The sequence below is a fragment of the Vicugna pacos genome, chromosome 8 (assembly GCF_048564905.1).
Source record: "Vicugna pacos chromosome 8, VicPac4, whole genome shotgun sequence".
In the NCBI taxonomy this organism is placed as follows: domain Eukaryota; kingdom Metazoa; phylum Chordata; class Mammalia; order Artiodactyla; family Camelidae; genus Vicugna; species Vicugna pacos.
The window spans coordinates 52,847,173-52,864,028 of NC_132994.1; the positions used below are offsets into that span (position 1 = coordinate 52,847,173).

At 37.2% G+C, this 16,856-nt stretch overlaps 1 protein-coding gene across 1 annotated transcript in view; it reads right to left on the bottom strand.

Annotated features, from left to right (window-relative positions):
* The window catches only part of SGK1 (serum/glucocorticoid regulated kinase 1), a 106,230-nt gene that overhangs the window by 24,391 nt on the left and 64,983 nt on the right, over positions 1–16,856 (bottom strand). Inside the window, exon 3 of the mRNA XM_015235824.3 lies at positions 4,666–4,741. Within this exon, the coding sequence (XP_015091310.2) occupies positions 4,666–4,741 (76 nt within the window). The remainder of the gene's footprint in view (positions 1–4,665; positions 4,742–16,856) is intronic.

The window sequence follows — 16,856 nt, forward strand, 5'->3', positions numbered from 1 at the left end:
TATTTTCTGAAATACTGAAATATTTCTGCAGTCCGTATGTTTTCAAACTATGAATCATTTCGTTTCTACATTTGATACATAAATTCTTACTGCTTTTGAATAAATATGAATATATCATTTTACCCCAGGAATTTGGGCTAAATTTTAAAATGTGGTGAATGATTAAAAATTATAAAGAAATAATGCATAATCCTGAATTATAAGGGAAAATTAAATTTTCCCTCTGGGAAAAATTTGCACAATAATGAATCTTGATCTTTAATTTTCATTTGAAAGAAATCCGGACAGTTTGAAAATTCCAAGGGTAGAACTGCATTTTGTTAAAAGGTGACTTCAAGTAAAAGCCCAGGGAGAGCATCAAGGAATTACATTTTCCTACCTGGCAAAACAGGTGTCCAGTTAACACCATGGCTCTTGCAAAAGAAATCTTATTGTTTAACTAGTTTGTTATCTGACTTTATCTAAGTAAAGACCATTATCTGTGTCACCAATAATAGTATTTGGAAAAATACACATTCTGAAAGTGTGGGGAAACTCATTCTACCTTGAAATTCTCATTTAAGAGGATGTTACCGGCTACTGCAGGACAAGCAATTGAAAAACAAAGGTGTGCAAAAAACAAACAACTCAGGTTTCAAAGTCTAAAAACAAAGATAATAGGAAAAAGCCTAAACTTGGGCAGCCTGTTTACTTGTCATCAGAACAAATGCTGGGAATGCACGAGACTCAAGTCCAGTTAAAAAAAGTATGGGTGGTAGGATTATGGGTGATTAATTTTCCATTTCTTTCCTAGGATGAACATATGCTACTTTTCCATTATGTGTTAAAAAAAGCTTTTAAAAAATTACTTTTGTCTCTCCGACTACCATATCTGCATATGGCAACTGAGTTTGCCAGTCCCATCTCTGGTAGTTAAGCAAAAAGATAATGAGTATGAAAATCCAGGAAAATCATTGGATTTCAGGGTGAGCCAACCCTCAGCAATTCTCCACTTCAAAGCAAAATACTTTAAAATTTACCTTTGATTTCTAGTAAGCAGTCTGAAATAGCTACCTCTAATTGTCAACTCTACTTAAACTCTGTATCAAGAGGCTATACGTTAGAATAAGTAAAACACTCTCTGATGATTGTTGGCTTTGAATGGAAGTATTCCATTCACTGAAATATATTTTCTGTAGGAATTGATGGAATCATTTCATCACAATAATTTCAGGGATTGATAAAAGTTGCCATAATAAAATTCATACTGTGCCTTTGTAAAGACTCTATTTGCAGGCTCATAAATTTGCATGTTGCAGAAGGTGGCTGTGGAGTTGCTTTAGCTTGTGTTTACACTTGACAGAATTGAAAGCAGAAAAATTTTAGTTAGAATGCTGATGTCCTGAGGAAGAAAGGGCACGCTGCAGTATAGAAACCACAATAGAAACAATTGCGTTCTTCAGATTCAAATTCTAAGAAAACTACTAATAGACTAGAAGGATGTTTAACTTCCCAAACCTAGGGAGTCTATATCTAAAAGAACATTGATTCTAGTCTAGACACAAAACTGATAAAAAACAAAGGTTAAAAAAATTTAAGCAGCCATTGAAAGACAACACATTACATTCAGGGTAGCAATAATTTAAATATCACTAGGTTCTCATTAGAAACTGTAGAGGCCAGAAGACCATGAACAAACATCTTCTCCTTCTCCTCCTTCTCCTCCTTCTCCTCCTTCTCCTCCTTCTCCTCCTTCTCCTCCTTCTCCTCCTTCTCCTCCTTCTCCTCCTTCTCCTCCTTCTCCTCCTTCTTCTTCTTCTTCTTCTTCTTCTTCTTCTTCTTCTTCTTCTTCTTCTTCTTCTTCTTTCTTCTTCTTTCTTCTTCTTTTTCTTCTTCTTTTTTTTTTTATTTAATGGAGGTACCGGGGATTAAACCCAGGACCTGGTGCCTGCTAAGCATGTGCACCTACCACTGAGATGCTCCCCTCATTCCCTAACATCTTTGAAGTAATTAAAAAAGAAAAAAAAAAGGCATCCACTCAGAGTGGATTGATTGAGACATCAATGCCAGAGAATTACTACATCATAAAAAATGATAAATGAAGTTTTCCCAGGCTAAATGGAATTATTCTTGAGGAAAAGTTCACGTTCAAGAATAAACGTAGAACATCAGAAATGATAAACATCTTGGAAAATACAAAAGATGATTTTCCTTTAAATAGTTTATACTGAGGTTTAATTTCATAAGTATAAAGGATGGGAGGAGAAACTGTTTCAAGGTTTTACAATGGTCTGTGAAAACTTACATACTTTTTGTAATTCCTAGAGCCTCTGCTAAGTCAACAGACAAATAAATAATGAGTCCTAAAAAATATTCAAATAATTCTAGAGAAGTCATAAAAGGAAGAAGAGCAAATGAAGAAGAGAAAGGACATGAGGAAAATGAATCCCAAGTTCGATCTAACAAGTACATTGAGTGTAAGTGGTCTCGACATTCCAAGCAGAAGCAGAGATCGTCAGATAGTCTTTAAAAGGAAAATCTGACTATATGAGGTAGATAAGAGAAGCACTTTAACTATAAGACACAGATGGATTGAAAGTAAATGGATAGAAAAGATACACCATGTGAAGAGTGGCATCAGAAGACTGGCCTGGCTATCTTAATATCGGAGAAAAAGACTTCAAACCAAGACTTGTGCCAGAGATAGAGGAACACTACCAAGTCATCAGAAGTTATAACAATGATAAGACTGTGTGTGCTTAATATCAGAGCTTCAAAATATTTGAAGCAAAAATTAAATTTTAAAAAGTAAAAGATAATTCTCCCAGCGCAGGTAGAGATTTTAATACCCATGTCTCAGAAATTGAACAGCTACCTCCCTCCACCAAATCCTTAGACGTAGAGCTTAGTCTAGGAATTGACTATTAGGGAGGGTCTTCATTAGGTGAGATGCTACAGAAGGAACCCTATCTCTTTGTAACCCTACTGATGACACAAAGATAATTTTTTAAAAAAGTTTTTAAGATGAGTAGATCTGAAGCTTTCCTGTTGCTATTGCTGTACATGTTCTGCGTTCGCTTGTCTTGTAGCATAATTTCTCCTGCTCTGAGAGGTACCTGAGCGTCATTTTCTGGACCTGGCCTGTACAGACTTCCCTCTCATTCCATTCTCCTTACAGAACTTTAAGAATTTTTTTGGGGGGGGTGTTTATTACCTATATGCTTGTTTTATTTTTCAATTACTCTAAGATTTACACAACACATCTTAAACTTTCCAGTGTCTACCTTCAAATAATATAATTTCAGATATAAGGATCATTTATTTTTGAATTGTAATGTCTGGTTCTACATAGCTTCTTCACAGCATACGCCCTGTAGGTCTTAATGGCAGTATTAGCCAGTAGACACTTGTTTGTTTTGTGATTGTACTACTCAGGGACCACAATGATGCCATTAATAGTCCAATTCACTTTCATGTTTCTTCATCTTTCTTCAAAAGACATAAAACAAGACAGAACAGTTTTTTTTGACAGATGAAATTGGTAATACGCTTAGACCATAAGCCTGGACTTTGAACAAAAGGCAGTCGAGTGTTTTTCACTCTCCTCTTCAATCCTTCCTGCTTCTGCTAATAGGCACAGCCTCTCTCTTTTATGAAGAAAAGATTAAAGCACCAATTTAGCTCATGCTGCTTCTCAAAGGAGAGCTTCTTCCTCCGGGGAAGAGTGATACAGACCTGAGCGCGCAGGCTCTCTGTCTTCCTCCCAGCCCTGGAGTCCTCTGGTCGTGAGCTTTGAATGTCAGGTCACCTCCTTCAGCGTCTGATCTCATCTCTCCCACGGGGACAGTGAGGATGGGCTGCCCCTCCCATGTCACAGGTGTGGCCCAAACACTAAGCTGGATTTTTGTGAACACACCCTGTAAAACCATGAGGCCTAATACAAATATTAGCTATCACCGCTGTTCTCCATTTAATTGGACCCTATTTAATCAGAGAAGGTGAAAGCTCTGGTATCATTCTCTTAATTATTTTGCTTTTTTGTTTAACCTTCCCTTCTCATCTCTAGTGTCTTTACTTCGTGTAATTAGGCCTCATGGCTCAATGTGTTTGTGAAAAAGAATGAAAAGATGTCTTCCATTTCCTAGCAGAGCTTACCCTATCCTTGATCTGAGTGTCATGTTTAATTATACAACGTGAAGCATATTCTCTGATCTCCAAAAGTGGCATCCCTCTGATCTGATTAGATTTATACTCTGGGATGATGGCACAAGTCACATCTGCCCTCCACCCAGGATTCTGAATACGACTCACCTTAGGTTTTTTAATCCTTTTCTTCCCCTGGAAGAGAGACTTGGACCAGTGTATTTGCCCACTTTATCCTATTCCTCTGTCTCCCCCTCCAGGAAGGAGACTCATTGCTTTGTTCTTCCAACACTTGAATATATTTCACAATTCATCAAGCTGCACCTGATGGCATATGTACTTAAGATACTGAAACAGAAGAGAAACTAAGGGAACTTGTATTATTAAAAAAGTGATTATGAAGTATATTCAAGTGTGGAACTAGGTATAAAGAAACAAACAAGCAAAACCAAAAATTTCCCCCAAACCTGGCCTTGGTGCAGGACTTTACTGCAGAATGCTTCCTGTACATCACAGGGCCAGAGTGTATTTTTCCAATAATACCTGAATCATCATTAGTCCAGAAGGTTCTTGGGTCAGGCTTGGTCAGGATGTTGGCATGATTACATGGCTCTTTCACCTTGAAAACATAAGGAGAAAAGAAATGATGTGAGGATGGCTTTACTGTTTCCATTCTTTTAAGCTTACTGTTCTATAGGCAAGCTTCCGAAGCTGAGGCTAGCACAGACGGCACATCTGTGCCCTGATTACAGCGACTAGCCATCCTGGTTTGTCCAGGACTATACTGGCTCTGGCACTGAAAGGCGTTTATCCTGGGAAACCCTTCCATCCCCGACAAACGGATGATTGGTGACCCAAGGCCTGATGCAATCTCACTACCAGGGCTCATGGCTGGGTAAGTGCAGGGGGATGGAGTTCAGCCTCTACCTGCTCCTTTATCCTGTGCTTTATGCAGGATGCAAACTGTACAGCTGGTTGCATGGGCCCTGCATGATTAGCAAACATATTAATGTAAGAATATTCATCACATAAAAAGCATTTGGGACTTCTACAATATAGAGATGGAACCTGTAGTATATGTGCTTGGGAAAACACATAAGGTATACTTTAAAATGAATTCTTATTTATAATTATAGCAGAATCTATATTTATAAATAGAAGTCTATGCATATATGCAATATGCGTTATTTATTCAACCTGAAGACTTGGCCTAGGGCACATCCAACTAATAGATTCCTAACAATAAATTCCAGGAAACGTAATCATTTATTTTTCAATTTTATATGACTGTGATGTGTGGCTTTCAAACATATATTCAATCGGGGAAGTGTAAGTCTTAGTGTTAAAAAGGATGTTCCATTTATATATATTGTAGTGTGATATTTGATTACTGTGAAAAGTCTCTAGGATTTACTATTTGGTGGATAAATTCCTTCTATTGCAGAAATAGTCAAAGTACCCAAGTTGGTCACTAAGTACATTGTCTAGTCTTGTTGGCATTTTCTTTCCACAGCAAGTCTTTATTGATGCAGTGTGTCAGTTTATAATCTGGCACAAGCTCTTTCTCTTGTTGTGAACTAGCATCAGAGAATGTGTGAAAATCAGAATCTCATAGGGTTATCTGCACCCCCATGTTTACTGCAGCATTATTCATATTCACCAACAGGTAGAAACAACCTAAATGCTTATGGACAGATGAATGGATAAAGAAAATGTTGTATATATAGACAATGAAATATTATTCTGCCTTAAAAAAGAAGGAAATCCTGCCATATGCAACAACATGGATGAAACTCGAGGATGTTATGCTACGTGAAACAAGCCAGACAGAGAAGAACAAAGAGACTGCCTGAGACTACTTATAAGTGGTATCTAAAGTAGCGAAACACATAAAAGTAGAAAGTGGAATGGTGGTTGTCAGGAGCTGGAAGAGGGGGACATGAGGAGTTACTATATGGTGAGTATGAAGTTTTAGTTGGAGGACTGGGTAAAGCTCAGCGCTATAGTACATGTTTAGCATGCTTCAGGTCTTGGGTTCAATCTCCAGTATCTCTATTACAAAAAAAAAATAATGATAATAGTTTAAAAAAAATAAAAAAGAACTGTAAAAATTATATAAAAAATAAAATTTTAGTTATGCAAGAAGATTAAGTTCCAGAGATCTGCTAAACAACATTGTGCCTGTGGTTAACATTACAGTATTGCACAATTCAGTATTCTGTAAGAGGGCAGATTTCATGTTAAGTGTTCTTACCCTTCCCACACACGGAAACGTCTAGGAATATGTCATCACCCTATGCTTGTTAGTATGTCAGATAAACACATAAAATATTTGATACATAAATCTGTAAGTGGTTTACACTTATTTATAGAATTTTCTGGTAATATAATATGCCTTTAATTGATAGGAAACATAATTTTAGGAGTAAAATTATTGTTAAAAAAATCATTCAAATATAAATCTCAAGGGAAAAAAGCATGAATGTGTAGACCAGCACCCATCTGTGGATAACATTTTGAGCAACAAAACAAAAACATCCCCCAAACTTTACTAAGCGGCCTCAGGAGAAGTTCCTTCAAAGGAATTATCTATTCCATTAGAGTCTTACCTCCAATTGTCAGAAAGGTCTTTGTAAGTTGAACTGAAATCTGGATCCTTGAAAGTTTCCTCACTAGTTCTAGCTCGTCCCTGAATTATGTGGAAGAGATCTACTCTTTCGCTGATAAAATAATACCTAAAATATTTGAAAGTAGCAATTATGTCTCACCTTAGCCTTCCATTCCCAGATGAGCTGGCCCTCTTTCCTTCCACGTGCCTCATGAAATGGTTTTAAGTCTCTTTACTGAGATCACTCTTCCCTTGAAGACATTTTATCTGATGTGTGAGCTAACTCCCTGGGGGCTCCCAGGTCGGGATCCAGATATTAGCCACTGAAATAAGGAACTGGTTTTGAAGAATAAGTCGGGAAGAACTACACAAGTGTTATTTCCAGATGTGAGTAATTACAATGTTTCCAAGAACCTATAAATCTAACATATTGTGACAATAAAGAATGCTCTGCTACTTAACCATTATTTAATACTTTTTTATTCCAAAAAATCCTAATTGATTTTATAACTGTAGACCCTTTTGGGAAAATGGTCATGTATGAACAGTTCTTCCTGCGTTAAGCTCTAATTACCTTGTGTTTTTGTGGTGTTTGTGCCAAACAAGCATCATTCTTTCAGATCTCATTTACTTATGAATAATTCTGTATCACTATTTGTTTGAGGCATCTTCTACATTGCTCTTGTTAAATTCAGTCATCAAGAATTCCTTCTTGCTCTCTGTGTTGTTTCTATGCAAGTAGAACATGCTAGTTTTCATGATTCCCAAAGTACCTACGGCAAGTTATCTCTGGAGCTTGTAGAGTGTATTTTAACACACGTTTACACAAATTCCTTAATAATTATACATACTGCAACTGTTTGTAAGCAGTGCCCTAAAACTCACTCGCATAGTTTGAGGTACTTCACAGAAATGAGAAAAAAATATTCTTCTTCCAAATTTTATCTTTTAAAAAATTTATTAATTTCTTATTGAAGTTTAGTCAATTTACTGTGCTATGTTAATTTCTAGTGTGCAGCATAGAGTTTCAGTTATATACATATTCCTTTTTGTATTCTTTTTCATTATATCATTATGAGATACTGAATATAGTCCCTGTTCTATACAGTAGGACCTTGTTGTTTACCTATTTTATATACAGTAATTAGTATCTGCAAATCCCAAACTTCCAATTTATCCTTCCACCTTCCCCACCTAAAATTCTGTATTGAATGTCAGTCAACTGAGTCTTCACAAGACCCTTGTGGCTGAAGTTGTGATACATCCACAGTGGGCTCTGTGGTTCTTTCCTTCTTTCCCTGGGAAAAGATATACCAGAAGGGAAGTCTGGTTGGGGCAAAGTGAAAAGGTGATGATGTAAGAACAGCACAACAACAGTGTAAAGTTTTTAAACATCTTATTAGAGAAAATTCCAAGCAGACACGAATGTAAACAGTAGAATAAACCTCTGTGTACCTATTATCCAGCTTTAACAATTATTAACATTTTGCCAGTCTCATTTCATCCATCCCCCCTGTTTTAGGCTGGAAAATTTTAAAGTGAACACCAGACATCATGATATTTCATCTGTAATTTCCTTAGAATGTGCTTTTAACTGATGTCATTTTTTTTGCATAACCATATGCCATTTTCACAACTAACAATTTCAACAACAGCTGGATTTGTTAAAGTTCAATGAGGGTTATTAAAGTATTTATTTAATAAATGACAGCAAGCACGTTCTGAAAAACAGAACAAGTACTTGGATTATTTTGCATGCCGAGCAATTTGGAGCTGATGATTAGGAAATAGAGCCTTTAAACTTGTGAGCTCTACAATGTCAAAGGAACTTATCTTCACTTATTTAAATCCCTATAGGTTTTTGGGTTTTTTTTTTAGGTTGGGATGTCATCTTATAAAATTATTTTTCTAATAGAAGTGTTATAATTTTTCAACTTATTTCCAGTGCATCCCTGGAGGGAATGAGGGAAAATTTCCTTGCTTGAGAGGACTTAAAGTGTTGAGTGTGAAGGTGAAGGGGAGAGGATCATCTCTAGGTCATTGCCAAATGCTTAATCCTTATAGTTTTGAAATCTAAGACTTTCATAAGTTACTATAATATTAGAGCATTAGAAAGACGGGGTATTTGAATGAGGATAGAAGGATTTTAACATTAGGAGACAGGATGTGTTATTAGAGTATCACATTTAGGGAGATATGTTAGGTGTTTAGAAATTTTGGACAAGCTCTGGGGAATGAACCTGGACATTAAAAGTTCTGCTGATGGGAGAAATGAGCCAATGTCTTAGCTACACAAAATGCATCCAATTAATGGCAAGTTGGAATATTTGTAGGATTGCTAAAAAGAAAAGAGTTATGATCATTTTTCTCCATTCCATCTCACCCTGATTTTAAAACATTGATCCAAAATAACATACAAATATATATAAATAATCTAAAAATTGAAAAAAAAAGTCTGTGATGATGATATAGGAAAATAAATCAGAATATATGAATTTCTCTTTGGTTTACTTTTCACTTATTCATAACAACTTATTTATGACTTTTTATGAATCACTTTAGCAGTATGCTATAGTCAGTAGTTCTTCCTAAAATATAACAGAAATTCTCAAAATGCTTGTCTCTTGTTAGCCAGGGGAGTTGATTCTTTTGCATCTCAAGTTACATGATATTCAAAAGTAAGCAAGGACACTTCATATCTAGAGAAGTGAAACTTTCCTCCTTAAGCTGCTTTCGTAAGGTTTTAGAAATGCCCCTTGGACACTACCACAGGGTGTAAAACCATCCTGCAAACATTAATTTTGAATTCAGTTCTGTGTATCCGGAAGGAAGACAGGTCTTCCTTGACTTTTTTCTCTTGGATGGGTTTATTACACCCAAATGTATTTATTAAGCATTTGTTTAAATCCAAGATTGTTATAAGAACACAGAGGAAACATATTGATTGCTTGGACTTTATATTCTGATTTTGGAACAGAACTTAGACATTCACAAAGCCAAGTGAAACCTGATATTAAGCACCTCCAAACCCAAAGTGAAGAATGTGTACAGCTATGCAGTTTGGTCAGGGTTTAAAGGAGGAAGCAATAGTGTGGGTAAAACTGTGGAGCAAGGTTTCAAAGAGGAGGGAGGATTTGACAGGTTTTCAAAATACAAAAAACATTTGGATTGGTGGGCAGGCAGTAGAAAAGTATCCAAATTGGGCAGGACAAAACAAACAAGGGTGTGGGAGCACAACTTAACAAGGTATGTTTAAGCAACCACTGGGTGAACAATTTCATGGGACTAGAAGGCTCCTGGGAGAAATGATTGAAAACTATAACCCAGATAGTGGAAGGCTTTGAATGTTAATAAGTCCTTCACTCTGAGGGAATTCAAGAGCCTTGGCAGTTTGTGTGAGAGGCCAGAGTCCTCAAAAACCAAAACTGAGGAGGTTTGGAGGCTGCTGTACCATCAGAGGTAGTTGATGAGAGCAGAATGACCACGGGGACTGTGAAAATGGAAAGTAAGGGATGGATGTGAAGGGCAGCTGGGATGCCTTGGGGAGATTTGATGAATGGCTGAAATGAGGGAAGATGGAGGAGTCTGAAATATTTCAGAGCTTTGGAACTTAGTGATCAAGAGGATGGTCACATGGGGTCACAACTGTCCACCACTCTGCATTGTGCTTAAGCCAGCATGGCTGGCTCACAGAGCACACATGGTCCCCTGTTCGTGTGCTGGATCTTCAGGGAGGGCTGACTCCATCTCTGAGCTACCCAGATCATATCCCCTCTGGATGCCTAGTGGTGAGGCTTCCCTTAGATAGTCGTGGCAGGTGAGTTTCTCTCGTCTTCACCTCTGGGCTACACTCCTCTACCTTACACAGGACAGGATGAGAATCTACCCACACTGTTTCACTCATTTCATATCACTAAACTCCAGCCTCATATAGAGTTTGGATGGGGACAGCAGGAGTCTGATCAAGAGATAATTAAGGAATCTCATCAGAAATCACAAATCTTATCATTTCAGTCTCTGCTAGCCAATGATTTATCCTCATTCAGTTGCTTAACATTAATTACATCCATATAATATGGAGCATAGGGACTATTCTTGGCCCCTGAATAAATTGTGATTCCAAGCAAGTAGACAACTGCCCTTCCTTTTGTGGCTTTATTTCACTTGCATTCTTGTTGGGGTCTGATATTTTTCAGTTTGGCCCTTGTGACTATGAATTGCTTGAGGCAATTTACCACCCAACCCACTTTGCTTATTTATGGTTCCTACCTGGCCCAGCAAGGGTTTCAGTTTCACAAGGTCAAGATATCCAGGTTAAACCTCTATTAAATCAGATGTTTTCTGTATTCTACACCAGTAGTAGAGTTCAGAGGATCAGAGATTCGGGGAGCTGGAAGAGATCTTTGCTTTATGGACGAGGAAACTGAAGTCTAGAGGGAAGTGTAGCTTAAATTAGTGATTGATTGAGGGCTAGAGTTCAAGTCTCCACAGTTATATTTCAAGATGCCAGATACTGGTTTCTTAAGACTTGGATCTATCCTCAATTTTGAAATTAATTCTATGATACATTTAATTCAATACTTGTGGATGACATTATTTAGTAGGTACAGTGCTAGGAGCCACAATGTGGATGGGAACCAGACGGATGTGTCACTGCCTTCATGGAACTTATTTTCTAATGCTGGTGATTGAAATGCGCACTGTGGGGACAATAAACAGGGTGACACGAGTAGGGAGTGGGGCCATATGAGGTCATTTTAGGTGCTTTAAGGGAGTCCACCTTCTTACATATTCTTTCAATAATATTGCCAGAATCAACAATCACACATCTGCATGTATAAACTAAAGCACAAAGTAGGCACATGGAATTTGTTTGACTGGAATCCAGGTCAAACTTTTATGTATTTTATAGCAAATCACATAATTAAATTCTTAAGTAAAATTATTTTGGGCCATGATGTTTGTAGATTGTTCCTGGCTCAGAAAAGGAAATCAATGCATGTTTATTGACTATGCCATTGATTTGGTAGAACTCAAAAGATGTTAAAGTGGCCAAAGTGAATATGTCACTGAATAAAAGTATTTTGCGGGTAGAATGGATTTAACAGATGACTTAGCTCAGCCCCTTATTTAATAGATGGGAAAATGGATTCAGAAGGAGGTAGAGTGACTCACAGAAGGTCACATGGAAAGTCAGAAGTTATTTATTTTGTTTATAATCCATCCACTGTGATTAAGAGAAGCATCCTTGCATTTACCATTTACTTTAAATCATTTACATAGAAAGAATTATACACCTGTTAGGAGCATGGGCTCTGGAGCCAGACAGACCTGAAACAAAATATGGCAGCCCCACACTTGGCTCTGCATGTGACCCTGGGCAATTACACAATCTCTCTTCACCTAAGTCGCCTTATTGGAAAAAATGGCAAAGTTAGAGCTAGGGTTAATGCTAGGGTTAGGGTTAGAAGTTAATCCTCTAGGGCTCAATAATTTGTAAGAGTTATTATTATTCATGGCCATGAAATCATATGTGTTAACAGGAGTATCATGACTTAGAAGAGGCTGGGAGAAATAGAATCTTCCGATACAAAAAGCTTGCTCTGTTAATTGAGTTATCTGTGTGCAAGTAATATCGGCGAAAATAAAAAGACATCTTTACAGGCATTGTGCTTGCTGAGTGCACAGACTGACACTTTCTTTGCTCAGTTATCTGCATAACTCTCATTGCTTTCCAGTGGTTTTCAATCATGACTACACATTGCAATGAGGAACTTAAAAAATAAGTACCAATGCCAGGACGCCGTGCACGAAGAGAGGGGACTAGGGTGTTAGTTTATTTTTAAACTCCCCAAGAATCTCTAACATGCTTAAACCAACTTCTCTCAAACAGAAGTAATATGGATTAAATGGTATTTATCCACTGGGTACAGGGTAGAAACTAAATGTGGCGATTTCAAGGTTACTGTACTATCTAAAGGTAATATAAAGAATGATTCCCAGGCCTAAGATAATCGATGAACAAACATCACACTCCTAAGCTTTATGGGGAAAAGAGAAATGCCTTGCCTATCTCAAATTGCCAATGACAATATATTTCTTAGTATTCTTCTCCTTGAACTTACCTCCAAAAACGTATTTGACAGGAGGGGGAAAAAAAAAACAGAAATCTGGATTTGGATTTTGTGTAGGTTTCTAGGAGAAATATTTCTACTGCTTCTCTGCACAGAAGCTGTGTCAGATTCAAGGCCAATGTGATTATAATTTGCTATGTGCTGTAACTCTTAATGTTCAATTTTCTTTTAATAAAAAACGTCTGATACTCAATCTTCCAATAACACTTTAGCCATAGTCTAAATTGTCAAATGCCATTGCCAACAAATGTATGGTTTATTTTTCCCTCTGTGAATGGAACTAGACATCTCCATTTAAATACCTGCTGTTTTTCTTATGTGGCAGGCTAGCCGTACAGTATTTAATGGTCTACAGGTCTAAAAATATTTCTTATATGCTTTGGCTTGCAGAGTGCTTCTGCAAAAACAGTTAATAATCTGGCCATCCCAAGAGTCGAGAATGTTGAGTTAATTTTTTACAGAGGTTCCCAGATGTGCTGGAAGACTCACTCACAGCCAATCTGGCCAACATTTTTTTTTTTTAAGCGTCATCTGACCTTTCTTGTATCTGATATGAAACACATGTTAAAAACAATACCTGACAATTATGAAATGCATTTTTTGCATAAGCAAAACCACCATGAATGCATCTATTACAAAGGTTCAAATGGCAGGGATGGAAGGTTTTCATTGTGAAACTCTGCTAGCAGTTAGCCAAGTTAATCATCCATCTTGACAATGATTCTTTATCCAACAGCTCTTTGGTATTCAGTGGGTAAGTCATTAGGCTCATGGAGAAATAAGTGGGAGAATGTCCAGAGAATGAAAAACATCTATGTAACATGTGGAGAAGTGGAGAGTTTTCCTAAATACTAAATTTCAATTTTAAGAGGTGCAGGGTCTGATCCCAGCCAGATCACTTGAGCTCCTGACTTCTGGGAAGTAAGCAGAATAACCATGTGAGTCTGTGCAAGTTCCAAGAAGATCCTGTATTAGTTGTTTTCCTCTGCAGGTATTTTCCATACCCAGTTTTACTTTGGCCTTTTCTTTCTATGTTTTCTTTTCTATTTACTTCTCAGTGGGCTCTAGAAAATCCTTAAGTGAACAGAGTTTGCATTTTATCATTCCTTCTAGAGATCCTATAATATTCATGAAATAGAATTCTGGATCCAGAGTTTGGCCAAGGATCACATAGACATTCCAGAGACTTTAAAGGCAAGAGATGGCTACCGAGGAGGGAATAGTGCCACCCTTAGCTGTCTTAAAAAGGAAAAAAAAAATGCCACTGCAATCCAGTATGGAAATTTTCTGAGACTTAGAATATCAAGCATTTCAAGTCACACTCTATTTCAGCATAGTAATTACTAACAATATTTTTATAGAGTGTTTATAATGGGCCAGACACATTAATTCTTTTTATTACTCAGTGAATCCTTAGAACGAACCTCTGGGGACTCTTGTTGTCCCCTTTTTGGGGATGAAGGAAGCATGGACAAGCTAACCTTTACAGTCTTATCCAGGGAGGTGACATCAGCAAAAGGCAGAGGAGGCAACTCCAACTTGCTGAGTCCTGACAGAAACATCAAAAAGCAAGCAAAAATCATCAGAACTAAATTTTTTACAACTCTGGAAAAGAGTTGAAGGTTTACAACAAACAAGCAAAGGCAGAATAAAATAAGAAAGGAGAGGGCAACCTTGTAGGAAACCTTCGTAATGTTTTTAGTTGCCTGTTCCCACCCCCTCCCTACTTGGTGGCAGTCTTGAAGAGTTAACACTCACCCTCCCTACAACTGCCTCCTTAGTCCCTGGTCCCATAGTGATGCCTGAGAGATACCTAAGGACTGAAGCAAGGGGATCATCACTCATCCAGGCCAGAAGAGCAACAGGCATTGCTGGAAACACTTGTAAGGCAATCAATAAGCTGCAGCAAAGGACTACTCTTAAACCAAGGAGGAAACACATATTGTTCTACGTGCTTCACATTAACTAACTCACTTTATGCTCACCATGTTCCTAAGAGAAAGGTATTATTATCATGATCCCCATTTTACAGATGAGGAAACTGAGGTACCTTGGAAATAGTAAATGTAGCTAGTAAACCCTGGTGTTTAATTGCTACACTACAGTGCCTCCTGATACACTCACACTTGAAGTCAAATGACTTAGAATATAACTATTATATGTGAGAATATTAATAAAATCTTATTTGAAAATTTTATCTGGAGTTTACTCTTTTGAACTTTAGAGCTTATATCTACCTTTTTTAACTCATTTGAAAGACAAGAGCAAGTGGAATTCATTCTTGATAGCATTGGTATTCACTTTCTTCCCAGATGGTGTAAAATATATTACTGTTTCAACTGTTAGTTTGTTGTGAGGAAATGAAGATGATTAAATAAGATACCTTTTCAGAAAGTAATGGTAAAAATTAAGGAAAATTCTCCATTTCAAGGAAATAGAAATAAAAGAAGGAGGAAGGAGAAAGCAAAAAAGGCACAAAAAATATATACTTCCTGAATAAAACAAAGTCTTTCTATTGCTTATTATTTATAATTATTCCTAGACTAGCATTCTGTAGAAAAGGGACAGAGTTCTGAATTATTCACCGATTTCCAGTGTCTTAGCATGGTAGCAGACCAGCATCAACCTTAGCAGTCAATCAATAAATACTCAGCATATAAATAAATGATAAACCATGGTTTTGTTTTTATACATATCTTCCTATTCAGTTCTGCTCGAAACAGAAGTGTGTTCTAGGCAAACAGGGGTAGGTGATTACTTACGTTACTTCATTTTCTCCCATGGGGAGTTCCAAAAACTGTTTACAAAGAGAATGACAATTCTGGCCTCGTACCTGCTGTGGCTGCAGGTTATAAATCACTGGGGCTGCAGAAGACAGATACTCAGGGGTAGACCTATGGCAAGGCTTCGTCTCACGTATGCTGTGCTTGTTACTTATCTCGACTTGGTCCCCAAACCTCCCTTACTCTTTCCACTGAGTATTTTAACCTAACAAGAGTAAACTTGCAGTATTCAAGTGCATAATAGAAACTGAATCTGAACAGTCTATTACTTCAACATCTGCTAAAGTCACTCCGTCCTGTTTCATTTGCTCTATAATCACAAAAGTGCCAACTCCATTAATATTGGTCACATGTGCTTAGTTTTTTTTAAAAGGAGATGGAAGAATATCTTTTCTGAACATTCATGGAAGTTATCCACTTTTTTTAACTAAGGTGATTATGTTTTTAACCTTTTTATTGATTTATAATCATTTAACTAAGTTGATTATTAAGGAGAAAAATTATTTCTGATTCTCTATCTCCAGTCCCATAATCACCACCCATGGTTTCTCATAGAGCTATACAGAAAATGCTCATGCATACGTGCACGAATCTCTATCTGCAATGATTTCCTCTGTGTGTGTGTGTGCGTGCATGCTCACACAAACATCTCTGAACTTTGCTTTCTGTAGAAAAGAGCAAGAATGAGGCCTCAGGGTCAGAAATGGGGAAATCAGGTAAAAAGAAAAGAAAAAGGCTTGCTTAGAATCTCTGTGATTTCTTTCCTGAACTCAAACACTTCTTTTATCAAAACCTTGCTGCCCAATGTAAGCCACTAAAAAGTCTGTATGTATGCAAAAGGGCATTTAGTTCAGGGCATAAGAGTTTGATGTGATAATTAACAGGACCTGACCTTGCAATATAGCTGCTGAGTAAGGCTGCAGGACAGACTCTCAGAACACAGCAGTTTATGTAACTCTCCTTGAGATAAGTTAGACTTTAGTCCTCGGTGTTATGGAAAGTCTGCCTCAAGGATACTCAGGTAGATTATAACTGAAGACCACGCACTGGTTAATTACCATGTTCCTCAAATAATTCAAGCTACTCATTGGAAACCTCAGTGGAAAATGCCTGCCCATATATTTTATTTATTAATTTTTTTTTTAAATGAAGGTACTGGGCATTGAATCCTGGACCTCATGCTTGCTAAGCAAACATTCTAACACTGAG